General features: G+C 40.4%; 1 protein-coding gene across 1 annotated transcript in view; it reads right to left on the bottom strand.

Moving 5' to 3' along the window:
• The window catches only part of MSRB3 (methionine sulfoxide reductase B3), an 88071-nt gene that overhangs the window by 51895 nt on the left and 21150 nt on the right, over positions 1 to 15026 (bottom strand). The window contains 3 exon segments of the mRNA XM_065658266.1: positions 1592 to 1700; positions 9298 to 9426; positions 11187 to 11258. Coding sequence (XP_065514338.1) covers positions 1592 to 1700; positions 9298 to 9426; positions 11187 to 11258 — 310 coding nt within the window.

Below are 15026 nucleotides of genomic sequence, written 5' to 3'. Positions count from 1 at the left end.
TGTCCCACAGTTCAAAGGACAGAACAACAACAACAAAACAGGAAAAACGGGGGGCCTCCCCCAATTTGGCAAGTGAAATGCAAGTTTTCATAAACACGGGCCGTTTGACACGTAGCCCAAGCTGAGGCACCGCTCTCGGGCCTGTCTTTGGGCCACGTGCGGGCGGCGGGCCCGGCCGCGGCGGGCGCGGTGTGAGGCGCGGGGTGCCGGCCGCCCGGGAGCCGCCATGCCGCGGCGCTGGGGCAGGGGCGGCCCGCCACGGGCTGCCAGGCGACGGGGGCTTTGTAGCTGAAAATGAAATAATTGGTCCACGATTTCAAGCTGTGAGCGCCTTATATTTTTGGTTGAAAAGCAATATTACAGCTTTAAGGGAATATTTTTCTAAGTTAACAATCTAAAAGGCTAGGAGGTCATTCATCTAATATGAATCAGCTGCGCGAGCCCAACAAAAAGCCTATGTGCTCGGCAGCTTGTTTTTATTATCCTTTCACCCTTTTTATGAGGTCCAATTTTTTTTTTTTTTTTTTTTTTTTATAAACAGGATTTTTAAGAATGACCTAATCTCCGATTGTTTGTGTGCATTAAATCACGTTGTTGGTCCTGTACACAGGAGTGAGGAGGGTCGGGAGGATGGCAGGGGCAGAGGACGAAGGGGGCCGGGGCGGAGAGGGCGGTCGTCCCCCCTCAGCACATCCAGCTACGCGCCGTCAGGAAGGTGCTGCTGATTAAGCCGGACCCCACGTGCGGCCGAGAGCCCTTTGCAGGTCATGAATGAAAACAAGCAGTTACATCATTAGTACGTTCAGAGCAGAGGTAAAGCCAGGGCCTTATGCCAAGCTCAGTGGTATAAATTAGACAACAAAAAATGGCTGGGCCTTGGCAAGTTACCTTCATGCTGGAATCAGCTGAGAGAGACTTTATTCACTAAAAACAGTCTTGGAAGCGAGTCTTTTTTTTTTTTCTTTCTTTTTTTTTTTTTTTTCCTCCAGGACTCAGGGCTGGCTTCCAGCGACTAAAGCCATGTGAGGGCAGTTATTGAAAATTTTTGACATTCCAACCACAAATGAGCCAATAAATACCTTCTCCACATGTGCTTCAAAAAGAAATTGGAGTGGGGTGGAAAAGAACTAAATTATGCTACCTTCTTTCTGCAGCCAAAACGTCTATACTTACAATGACCACCTTCAAAACTTCAGCCTCCTGGCACGGGGCCATTTCCCTCGTGGTTCTGCTTACTGCGATGTCTTCCAAAAAAAGTGTACCTAAACCGCTATTACTACCACACATTTTGTAGTAAACTAAAAACAGACTCTAAACATGAGCCCGGTGACTTTATAAGACATGCAGTGTTCATTAAAAGAAAAAGTCACACAAGACCCCTGGCCTCGGCCCCCGTGCTGCAGATGCTTGTCTTTGCAGTGGTGTTAATTTGTAGGGGTTAGTAAACAAGTGCAGAAAACCTGGGGGAAAAAAAATAAAATAAAAAATGCCCAAACCTTGGCGGAAAAGGTGAGGAAGCCCCACTAAGAGGAGAGGGAGAAAAGGAAGATGCCTGTGTTTGGAGGACTGCGTTTCCTTCGTCCTGCCTTACCTTTCGGTCCCCTTCTCCTGAGTGACATGGTACTGCAAGGGTGTCAGCCGCTTCCTCAGCTCCTCCTGGGAAAAGACCACCTTACAGTCCTTTTTATCCCTACATGACCCTGCAAAGGGAGAGGATATGGGAGAAGGAGCCTTTTTAGCTTAAATCCTGAATAATTGCTTTGGCAGATGGCCACAGCATAGCTTCTGCATTCACTTGTCAATGACCAGACCGATCCCTAATGCATGAAGAATGGCTCAGCTGAACTGCAGCTGATTATTTCCTCAAATCCAAGTTTAAAAATGTATTTTGCTTGACTGCCAGGTGATTCCACTGGAGCAGTGGCCATGTGCTACAGCCAAAGCCCTTCGGTGTGTTACACACTAAACTGTTGCACACACACTCATTCACAAGAAAGTAACGTTTTTCCAACCATTTAAAAAAAAAATCTGCAAAAAAAACCCCAACGACTATGGCTGAGACGTTCTTTACAAGACATCTATATTGGAGACTTATGGTAATGGGCATATGATGTTCAGCCAACAATTTCATTACCCTTTAATGTAGCTGAAAAACAATTCTAAATCATAGAATTCCAATAATAGTCGCATCCTCATCCTTTTACTTTATAACATTAACCATTGTATTTTTTCACTGTTGAAGCACTAGAACTGGAGCCCTGAGGAGCAAGTCATTTCCTTATGCACAAAGCTGTACAAGGTTAAACAATAAACTTATCGTAAAAATTAGGCTATTGAAATTAGCCTCCTTTGAAAACCTCATCTTATGTTTTGCTTAATTCACACAGAAAATCCAAGGAGTACATAAGGATTACTGTAGGAAAACATTTGTATAGTGCAGAAATTCACACCACATCAGGAAAGACAAAACAACAAAAAGTTTGCTTTTGAGAATGAAAACTCCCAAAGTAGTAACAGAAATTGCCAAATATACAAGTAACTTTGATAATTGCTTGCAAAAATTAGCTGACAAAATACAGCAGGGAAAAAGCACTCTAATTATGACAGTAATTCAAATACGGTACAATTAGAAATAAACAGTCGCAACAAAAATATTTTTTGCTAGTAATGTATATACACTCATAAAAAGACCAATTGTGCTCCCCAAGTAAAGGGAACAGAGCTACCCATCTGTATGTCATTTAGTACAGGAGAGGCAATGGCAGGTTTAAATTACATGGTATTGGATTGCAATTTCCTAACATTGGATGCTTTTCTGCTTTTTTACCTTGAGTCATTACTAAGGAGTGTTCATAAAAAGTAGCTTAAAGCACAGATGCTTGCAAATCATTTAAGAAAAGATGTTTCTTTCTTCCTCCCCCTCTTCTTTTCTCATTTTTTTAATGTGTGGGGGTGGGTGAATACGGGACAGAGAAAAAGAATAATGCTGTTGGTCACTACTGACTAACCCTAGGAAGTATTTTCAGGAGGAAAAAAGTAAAATTGAAAACATCTGATTGAAGTAAACAGTGCAGACATAAAAAGCTTTACTAGTGAAAGAGAGGTATTGAAAAGCGACTTTATTTCATAGATTAGAAATTACTTTTGATCTAAACATTCTTAAAAACAGATTGTTTTCCACTCTGAGCCATCTCATTAGCCGTGCTGCAGAGCCTTCGTTTTAATGGCAAGCTTTGAAAGAGCGCTGCTGTATGCCTTTGTTAGCTTCAATCTTATTTGGGAGAGGGATAAAGATTTCATTCCAGGTCTCTTTGTTTGTCTTTCAAGAACCACTAAAGCAGTATTCACACAAATTTTGCAGGAATGTGCCCTGTGCCATAGCTTACAAATTATTTGGTTTTGGTGCACTTAAAGGTCACCTTCCAAATTAGCAAAATTTTCCTACATCCTGGCTTTTCAACCTTAAATGTAAATATTGTTTCCTAACTGTAAGTGAGGTTTGTTCTTTATAACATTTGGTTGCTTATTTAAAGATGTCAAACTTTGGAGGTTTTTATTCTCCGAACGTGGAGGGCTCTAGGACTAATAAGTCTTTCAAAGTATAGCTAACAGAGAAAGGAAGCATATGCATTATATAAATAGCTATTGTTATGTTGGCATTACACAGCTCAGAAAGAAACTGTTTGAGAGACAGTCTTTCATCTAAAATTTCAGTATTAAAAAGTAGCGTAGAGAGCAGCAAAGACTCTTACAAATCAACGTGTCTTCACCTTTAAAAATATCTTGCAATTATTTTTTAAAAAAATTCTATTTGCTCTTCAGATGTTGCAAAAAGGCAAACTAAGCATAACTTCACTTTGGAAAAAGCCAGAGAAAATAGAGAATGTTTTAAAGAATGGTCGGTATTCCCTCTTTACTCTCCTTGAATAATTTTTCATCTGTTTTAGAAATTTAGTGTTCTTCAATTAATGGGCTCACTATCTGCACAGGAAAATAACTATTTGATCCACAACATAGATCAGAAGTAGGAAGCATGTTAGAAAAGCTTTTTTGTCCCTATTGTTTTTAATAATTAACTGCGTGTTTCACAATACAGGCAAGTACTTATGTCTACAGGGGAATTTTGCCAAACTGCACTGGGGTAAACTGCAGCCTACCCCAACAAAGGACTCTCCAGGTTTGTAATTTAACGGAGTATACATCAGCAAAAAGCTATAGTTGCACTACAAATCATAAAGGAAATCCCTTGGTCTAACCCTCAGCATTCAAGAACAGCCCTATTCAATTAATTGCACTTACTACTTAACTGCTAGCAACAAAAAAATAGCTTAGTAAATTGATTGCACTGTTTCTATATTGCCAAAGAGCCAAGGAGGTAAAGCAAGACTCACCCCTGACCGCAGAAGATGTCAGGATATGTTATCTGAAACAGAGCTAGACCACAAGCCTCAATAAAATGCAATGAATCCTAAAAATTACTGGATGAGATTTGAGAAATATAGTCCTTTGGTTAGGAAAAAAAAAATTACATGCAAGAGGGACAAAAGCGCTCAACTTGCAGTATAAGAGTGGCTGCTTCTATTTTTTCAACTGTTCCTTTACGGCATATATGAGATGTCTGCTGCATTCAAGCCAAACATCTTTATCTTGGGAGGGGATGACATAAGGCTACACAAATACATGCCCAGTATGAGGGAAACTGCCTCTAGAGTAATGCAGCTGTTATATTGAACTCATTATTAAAGGAGAGAAATAAGGTGCAGGCTGAGCACCTTCCTCAGCCTGGTTGCCCAAAGCGGCCAGGTCTGGGCTGTAGAAAGGGTTCCCATACAGACAACAAACTTCTTTGGCAACTGAGGCATAAAAGCAGGCTCACCGCTCATTTGCAGATTATACAGTTCAAGGCAGAAGAGAAAAAAGGTCATCAGTTTTACAAATAGCATGACACCATTAAAGGTGAGGCTAAATTAAATACACTGTGAGGATAACAGAGTCTAGATTAATTAGATCTGTATTAGGACTCTGAATTGGATTTCACTTGCTCTTCAGAGGTGATGCTCTCTCAGCAATGACTTCTAGAAGAGCCCAGAACAGCTATGTTCCTAACTCCAGTTAGATCCCGCTGTTAGGAGAGGTGAACACAAGCCTCCAACAGCAGACAAAATTCCCTTTGCATTCCATTGTGGGACTGGAGGCCAAATTTAATGTCTCTAACCAGCACACCTCAGTGCGTTTGTTGGGGTCGGTGCTCATTAGAAGACCAGTGCAGGCAACTGTTCCACAAACGGACACCAGTGTTTCCACACGAGGCCGCCTGCCTTCAGCCTTTGCCAGCAGTTGCCCTAAAAGCCGCTAAGATTCCAGAGCAGGATGGAAGGCTTTGTGAAGAAAAGGCCAGGCTCACAAATCTTAATGCACAAACATTTTAAAAAAAGCTGAGGAGAGTGAAACAAACACTAGCACAAACCCCTTCAGACTCTTCATGGTGTTCCCGTGCTCAGGAATGGCTTTTCTGCAAAGCAATGCAGTGCACACTGCCATTTGCTATTCACCCACAGCCTACGGGCATTTCAGGGCTCAGCTCTGGGGTCCTCTGGACAAATGAAGTGAACAGAAAGTATTTTCTGGGTGTTGACCTGATAATGAAGACATTAAGCATCTCACCTCACATATAAACTCCAATTTCAATTGCCTTTTCAAATCTGTGGTTCATAACACAGGCATGTGCTATTTCCTTCCACATAAGCAATCACAAGAAAACTAGCAACGAGCTACGTCCAGACAGATGGACACAAGTTAGCAGACCATTACTCCTCACCACTCAGCCCTTCACCTGCTCCAGCACGCTGGAGGGTGGTGATTATTGTCTGACATGCCCTGAAATATCATGGCGTTTTGCCTGATGGCTTTCCCTCTTCAAATAGTCTTTCGAACCCCTGAACGATTTTCTCTTACGTTTTGTTGCTTCCTACCACTGAAATTAACTCAAGATTTCAACTGCGTGGAAGACACAGCATACATTTTCCCCCTTCTCTGCATGCTTATGTTCCACTAGCATTAATGGACAATCATGCACTGAGCACATACCATTAAGACTTCCTGAATTAAATACAGAAAGATCAAATATTCCAGCAGAGCACAGCTATATAATAAATTGGGCTTCTAGTTTTCAGTGCTTTTTCTTTTAATATAGCCAAGCAGTTTTTCAGGGGTGTTCCGGCACATTTTATTATTCATATGCCACCCCAGCCCCAATCCTGCAATGTGACCTGTGTGGGCAGACCCTTGAGAATACACACAGCTTCAACAACTACATAAGGGTCTACGAATGTAAATCAGATTACAGGATCTGGCTCTAAGTATACATCTCTCCTTCTCAAAGCCTGTCACCTGACGAGTGGGTCATACCTTAGTCACCGATGGTAAATTATCTCAAACTGACATTAAGAGGAATCCTGCAAGGTTAAAAAATATTTGCATATATTTCTTTAAATAAATATCCTTACATACACTATCACTAATGTTCAGTATTATTAAAAGTGGAATCTCTCATTTTTATTATTTCAAATTTAATTCACACCATTTATGTCCTTGTTTACAGTTATGTTTCTCTCTGTGCTTAGGAAAAGACAAATGTACAACCCTCTGTTTCACTTCTGTTAGTCTGTTCTCTACAACCTCTAGTCCACAGCCTTGGGAGAATGCCCTAGCGTCCTCTCACTGCAATCAAGCCAGGAACAGCTCATCTAGTTAAAAAAAGGAAAACAAAAAATCTTGAAAATGCAAATGGATGCAAACAATTCTATTGGCTTGTAAGGTGGAAAACACTGTTTTACAAAACCTGTATTTGACATGATAGATCTTTTTATAATCCCATCACAAGCCATTTTAAATTACATAAGCATGGTGCTGACTAGGATAGATGCTGCAAAAGATCTCTGAAATGTGGGGAGGTAAAGTTTAAGTAAAATCCAAACTTCCTCATTAAAAAAAACCCCTTGTAAATGTTTTACATGTTGAAAAACAGATCTGTGTTTTTTCTCTAAGGGATGGCTCCTCTGCTTTCTCGCTGTAGGTAGCTAACTCCCACCCCCTGTTGAAATACAATTTGCAGTTTCATGCAAGCATTAGGAGTAATGGGGCAAAGACCATTTCCACTATATTGTGCATAGAAAATCCAAAAAGGAGGGTACCAGGACAATAGTTAAAATTTTGGGTCAAATGCCAGGTTATATCTTAAAAGAGTAACACCCCAAAATTAATTGTATTTAAAAACAAAACAAAACAAAACAAAACAAAAAACAAAACCCAACAACTTATTAATACTTAACACCCAGAATGGTCACATGGCCACAAGGGAAGGGCAAGCCCCTTCTTTGCAAATTCACAAGCTTCCCATGCAATACCTAACAGACCTGTCGCATTTATTTTTTCCACCTGGTCATCTACATGGCTTGTGTTTCATATAAATGTATATACTCTGAGTCACCATAAGAGCTCTCCTGTGTATGACAACAAACTTCTCAAGCACTAAAAAAACCCAACTATAAACTCCCAACTAATGCATCTCCCCTGTGCACCCATTTTCTTTCCAAAGAAAGTGGTACTGGAACTCCCGTGGTCCCAGTACAGGCAGCATCAATGGGAAGGGAAGCTGCCTTGTTGTTTCCTCAGGTCTGCAAGTATCTTTGCAGCAGGTTACGTGGCCGAGGTAGCCACACAAGCCAAAGAGACATTCCCTGGAAAAGAAATCTGAAGCTGCCTCCCCTCCCTGCAAATGTAAAAAACATTTCACAAAAAGACTGAAGTGTATTGTGAAGCGGGGAAGGGGGAAGAAAAGCAGCTCCATTTGTCTTCTCCAACGATGTCTACTTTACTTCCTTATCTCATGTTAATGAAATAAATGTCACTACCAGCCACAATCTTGGTCTCACAACCTTTCGAAACTGAGGACTCCAGCTGCACCCTTCCCTGCCCGGTGGAGGTGAAGGCAGCTTCCCCTGGCGCTTTTCAAGCTGTCATCTTCACCAGCACTACAGCCGTGGGAGCAAGCGGCTGCTCAGCCAAGGTTGGTGAACAGAAGCAGCTTCAATTAAGTGGAGCAAAAGCTCATTATGTTATAAACCGCCACTTTTGTTAGCCTTTCTGCTGAGATGGCCAAAGACAGAGTACACGGGGCAGCCGACCTATTTGCCTTACTCTTGGATGCAAACCAGACAAGACAAGATCAAGATCTATTGGTGCAGCAGCAGAGGAGAGAACATTAATAATGACGGATTCCTCTTCCTCTCTCCCCAATCAGATAGAGAGACTTCTGTTTTGCTGATATGATCCTCGCACCTTTCGCAGCCACTAAAGTTGTTTAAATCAAAAACGAATAAGGCAAAGACACTGAGCACTCTGTATCTGGTCAGTAGATTTCTGTCAGAATCAATAAAAGGGTGCACAACATATGGAAAGGCATTTTATTAACAGCAGAATTAAGCTGAATTTAATAAGAGTGCTTTATGCTACCTTTTGCATTTAAAATATTTCAGTAAGCCATCAAAATAAGTTTATTCACACAGCTTTAATAAAGGTTTAACCCTGCAGCGGAAACAATTAAAAAGTCAGCATTTGCCAGCGGTTACCGCAGCGCTGTGTAGCTTATTGTGGCATTCAGGCTGTTGCTAAATCCTCCTGCTGCTTCCTCCACAATAGTGATGTGTGGCCTGTGAAATGAACACTGCGTTTCAAGAATCAAGGTGCCGCAATCTGTATTTGGGGTGGGGGTGGAGAAAAAGGAGCAGGGTGGGGAGAGGTCTCTCTTCTCCTCCAGTTCCCCGCAACAGCCCAGACCTAAACCCCTGCAAAACTCAGTCTGTCTCCAACTGTACAGGACCCCTTTAAGCAAAGACGTAAGCAGGCACAGCCTGCTCCGTGGCCTTCCATCCCACATCTCCAAGCGTTGAGGGATGTACCCAGTATGAGGACAGGAACAGCTGGAACACGCTGTGCTCCAGCTGTTGCTCTGCTATGGCCACCATGGAAAACACTGTTGCCCCCTCCCCTCTCAACTTGCTTCAGGACTAAAGGTAGAGAAGCAGTCAAAAAGGTTAGTAACCGCCAACTTCTTTCCCTAGCGGACCTTGCGGACTTCCCTGTGTTTCTGTAAAATTCAGCCATGCTTTATGGGTCAGGAAGATGGGGTCAAGCCCTAAAAAAGGGCTTTAAGAGGACTTAGTCAAGCCCTTCTCCTGCTCTGCTGTCCTTGGGAGTCCTTGATCTGGGCCAGGGTGTTGAGCAGGGAGATCTTACCTGTGGTGGAGAAAGCTGCCGGCGCCAGAGCAGGGCTGCCAGCAGCTGCCGTCCCACGAGAACCTCTCCTCTGGCTGGAGCAGCGGGCACCTCCGTCCCCCAGCCACACGCCCCTCCCCAACACAGCTTCTTTTGAAAGAAATCACAAGATGAGACACACGTTTAGCTTGGAACTAAGAACAAACATTTTCTGCTTCTCAGCCATCTCTGGGACAGAATTCCTCTCTACTCACTTTCCCCCAAATCACAATCTGTGCTGTAGCAACCTGTGGTTAACCTAACAGTTAAGCTACAATAACATCTGTGTCACTGGTACCTGACTCACAATCCATGCTCTCTAGACCCATTCAAGGTACCATCAAATTCTACACCCCCTAAGCTGCCCTCCATCACTTCCAAACACACACCCTCACTGACTTCAGCGTTCACGTGTCCATCCCCCTAACCTGCACCTTTTCCTGCTTGCCCTCCCTCAGCTTAGCAATATATAAAATCTCCTGCCTTTCTGTGTGCTGTCATCTCTCCTTTACATCACCTTCTTCTATGCAACCTTCATCACGTACTCCTCAGAGAAAGGACAAAGCCGCGGACTGCTTTTAATTGAAGGGAAAAAAGTGAAGGCAGTCCTTAAAGGACTTCACAGACCTTCTATGATAAACAGACAGTCCAATAAACAAAAAAGTAGCTTTTCATGGGAGACTTTAGAACACAGAAACACTGTTAGTGCTGAAACTTCATTTTTCCATACCCAACTAAGCAGAAAACGCAGTAAGCCTGAGCTGCAGAGGGCACAGGAATGGAATGCAGGAAATTTATGAGCTCCCAGAATTAAAACATTCCTGCAAGAAAGGTAGAAATGGCTTGCGGTGGGTCCTTTATGGGAGCAGGAAGGGAAAGCAAATGACCTTAAGAGATCTGTCAGGGAACACATTAAGGAACTGGCTCTGAAATATCACATCATCTCTGTGCTACTCAGTGCCAGAGTCACTGAGGAGCCTCGACCCAGACGAGGCAGGGACAAGTGACTTCTGTCTATCCAGCAGATGAGGGAGAGTGCAAAACTCTGCCAGAACAAGGAGTTAATAAGGGGGAAAAGGCAAGGTACAAACAAAAAGGGTATATTAACAAGGAGTTTCTCGTCTTCTTTATGATCCCAACTCTTGCAAGCATCAGGCACAATAAGTGTATTACTCCCAACGGGATATCTACAAATAAATTTCATTCTAAACTGTATTAAATAAGACAACCTAGATGGAATACTATTGTACAAAAGAAACATTTGTAAATACAGAATGATCAAATATATATTCCCATTAAGACAGCTAGATACACAAAGATAATTTTTAAAGCCCATTTTCAAGCCATTCAAAAAACATGATAATGTTATGCTCTGTTATGATAATGCTACTATCACATTATGATAATTCCACTATCACATGACTAGGAGGCAGGCATGCACAAAGACGTTTGTATAATAATGGCACATGAACAGCTTCACATGCTATTTACTGTTGCGCTCACATACTGCCTGTTTTCAAGACTCTTCTCAAGCATTTATCAAATTCCTCATAACTGCTGGGAGGTAGTGAACTAGGTAATTTGTACAACTGTATTTTAAGTTAAAAAAATCAATTTTTGTTCCAAATAGATATTTGATTATTTTTTTTAAAAAATCAGTGTCATAGAATTGAATTTTAATTTTTGCCCCCCAACCTGTTCTGAGGAACAAGTACATTCAGCTGAGACCTTGTATGACGTATTTAAACCCAGAGCAAATTTTTATGTTCAAGATATAAACCCCAGAAAATAGGGATTTATAATGAAAACATTGACAGGCATTTAACCATAGCCACACTAGCAGGTGTTGCTATACAATGTATCGGTCTTACTTTTATTTTCTTTCAGAGCATGTGAAGAGACATCCGTAACAGTACATCTTTGGTGATACACATTACGGAAAGCTATGGGAAAGTTATAACATACATTATGGAAATTATATCTGTAAGCATAAAAACATGCAACATGAAACATTTAGACATACTTAAGTTACACAAAGTTTGATAGCAACTACTGTACTTTGAACACAGGAGACTAAGGTCTGTTCTAGACTTTTTGTTGTTAAAGCCAGATCTGGCAAACACTACACACAGAGGTAACTCCACTGACACCAGCAGCTTGAGAGTTCAGAGGGACAAATGCATAGGAATAGCTCATGTATGTAACTGTTTGCAAGATCTGCTCCTAATAGCAATCCTTCATGTCAACAAATTACTACTAAAAATCCAATTCTGAAATGTGGTAATTTTTTGTTCACTAACAATTCATTTCCATTTTATGGAAAGACATTACACTGAAACTTGGAATTAATAAGAATTTAATAAAACAAGTTATGAGAAACTATACTACATACATTTACTTAATAAAGACTTGCACCATATGCCCAGCACCATCTTCATACAGATGTATTGTACTTTAATCTAATCCTAGAAAAGTATGGTTTCCTATTAGTAGTTATTTTAGTAATTAAACACTTCAAAACAATTTAATATTATCTAGGACTTTATTATTTCATATAGAAAAAAATCCCTAAGTCTACCACTGTAATTTCTTCATCATTACTTTTACTTAACTTTACAAGCACCATAATTTTCTTAGATCTACAGAAGAGGAAAAGTCAAATTATCTCATGCAAAAAATGTGATGTAAGCAGCACAGCATTCAAAGTGTTAAAGAAATAAAGGATTTTTAAAAGATATTAGAACCCATAATAATTAAAAGACATAGCAAAGCAAAATAAGCTGTCTTTTTACTTTATAGCGTGGTGGTCTGCTACAGAAAACTTATGTACATGGAATCCGCATAGTCGTTACTTGTATCAGTTACGTGCTGGTGTTCACTAAAGCAGCTGAAATCATTCTTACATTAAAAGTTTGGAGGGTTTTGTTGTGGGTTTAGGGTTTTTTTAAAAAAAGATTGAATTTCTGTGAACTAATCCTGGCAGGTGCTGAGTGCATCCTACATTTCCAGAGAAATTTAGAGCATTCAACTCTAATAAAGGGGCTGAAGGAGCAACACTTCTCCATCGCACAACAGACACGATGGAGCTGTAATCACTCCTGAAAACGAAGAAACCTTGAACTAACGTGAGCATAGTTTGCGTAGGCGCAGAGATTGACATGATTTTTCCCAAAGCTCACACTTTTCTCGAAATACTTGTAAATGTTCCTAAGGTCTCAGGATGTACTTTATGTATGAATGACTCCTAAATGGGAAGCTTTTCATAAAGTGCTAAGCATGCACAACAGCATATGCTTAGTGCCATCTACTGGGAGTGCCTGCCTGTGCTCCAACTTTACAATGTCGGCTATAATGTTACAGGGGCAAACCGTGCACCAGGTTTGCACAAACCGAAAGGTTTAGTCCTAACTGTGGATTAAAAAATATTTTAAAACACAATTTGGAAGAATAGTTCCACACTTCAGGTGCTAATATAGAAAGAGAGCAAGTGAAAATGCTTCACGAGCACAACTGTTAATTCAGTTTATGAATAACCCAGCATAACTCGTGCATGCTTACAAAATAGTGTTTCAAAGAAGAGGCAGGTCACTCCTGTTCTAAGATACTTCTTAGTATTACTTCGTCCATATAACTTTTTGGGGAAAAAGAAAAAAAAATCACTTGCTTCTGATCTACAACTACCACTTCATAATAATCATTTCTTTGCACTACTTTGCTCCTTACAGGAAGGACAGAGGTTCCATTCCAAGCGTAAAAACCGAAGTGATACTTTCATTCGAGTCCTTTTCCTGCAAATATTTAACTGCGTGGACTCTAAAACTGCTTTTGAAAACCAAATTTACAGCTCTGCCAGCACTTTGCTCCCTTGCATTGAACGAACAGGGGTACCAGAAGGTTAGAAAATCTCCTTCCATATGGAATTTGCCATTCCACCAGCAGAAGACCAAACTCCACACCTCTCCAGACTTGACGTGGACACAGCACGGTGCTATGGTTGCAGGGCTGCAATTCACACAGAACTGGGCGGTGGGAAAACTACTAACTCCAAGTGTTGTGTTATGTTATGAAAAAGTCATGAGAACTTGGGGCGTTTTCTGTGTATTCAAAAGTTAAAGTCACAGTGCACTGTGGCATTAAGCAGATGTTGGCTCTCGATGTCGTTCCCATGTTTAATTTGATACATGCTTTATACTATTTACTTGCAATCCCCTCAATACACCCACTTTGCACCAAAAAAACCCCAAAAAAACAAAAACAACTAACCAAAGGCAAAACAAGTCTACATTAATTTATAAGCATCTGGGGAATTTAGATTACTCTTAAAATATGTGAGATACGTGATTGTGTATTATTTCACTGCTAGCAGATGAATATGGGTTTATTAAACATATATATATATAGATAGATACAAAAAGTAGCCAGTCAGTGGAACTCAATCTATTAATGTTTGCACAGTTGCGGATCGAAGAGACAGGAATAAACAGCAGTGTTATGAGCTTTTTATTCCAAAGTGTGACTACTGGATTGTGTCAGAAAAACAACTTGACAAAATAGCTAATGTAATGCTTCGCAAACAGACACACAATAGAAAAACTCTCCCACAGCCTGTGTTACTAGCTGATCAACTTTGAGATCTCATTTTCAGAGCAGGAACAAAATAGCCAGCAGACTGACTGCCCCCATTTTAAGGTAGACACCAGCAATACGAGCGTGCATCCAACGGTCCATAATGAGGGCTAAGGAAATTTGCTTACCCTGTATTTTTAGGATTTTAAATCTGGCTCAGCAGCAAATATAACAGGAAACCAAGGTCAGGCTGACACAATGCGGGCTATTCTCTCTCTTCCTCAATATGTGGTTGCAGCTCCTATCTAGGTTAATGGGAGTTTTGTGCACATGTGGGGGGAAACAGAACAGAAATGCTACAAAATTGGATGCAGATTTAGTTCAAATAAAGTGTAATCAGCTTTAGAAAAATCCGTCAGCTTGAAAACTGATGTCTTATCACTGAAAAAATCTTTAAAACATCACCTCCACATGCTTGTTAAATATAGCTCTGGGAAAAAGTGCTCGTAACATTTTGCACGCTTATGAACCAGTTGTGAGTGAAATATAGATGCCCAAGCTGGTTCTTTTTTGATGCTTCAAATACTGATCAGCCAGGATTGTATCTTTTTTTATTTGATTATCAAGAAAATTCCTAGTAACGTTCAAAATTATCTCAGTGCAGCTTTTATTTTCTCCCACATAACCATGTACACTGATATTACTATGCAGACATTAGATACTGTTGCTGTTTAAGTGAAAAACAAAATACTTAGGTTCAAGGTTTGCATGATATAACCAATTAATGTAGATGGAGTCTTATGGCACCCTTCACAGGCCTAATAGGAGATCCTGGACCTTACACGAAAAGTGCAGCTGCATCTGGGCATTCAATTGCAGGTTTCCATTTAATTGTCTAGAGGAATGTCACATAACTAAAGAATATGCTGTCAGAGGAATGTAAGAATTAAGTTTTAAATTCTGCACACTTTTTGTACATGATTTTCTGTGCAATGTATTTGTTTTATAATAAAAATGTAAAAAGGGATACATGGAATGTAACTATAATATACTGCTAAAGATTTTGGAAAGTATTTTTAAGTCCTTTGACTTAATAGTAATCAATACGCTAAATTCTTTCATGCATCTTTTAAAAAATATATATA

Source organism: Caloenas nicobarica, chromosome 1 (genome assembly GCF_036013445.1).
Source record: "Caloenas nicobarica isolate bCalNic1 chromosome 1, bCalNic1.hap1, whole genome shotgun sequence".
Lineage (NCBI taxonomy): Eukaryota > Metazoa > Chordata > Aves > Columbiformes > Columbidae > Caloenas > Caloenas nicobarica.
The sequence above is the reverse complement of the archived record's forward strand: the minus strand, read 5'-3'. Positions and strand labels throughout refer to the sequence as shown.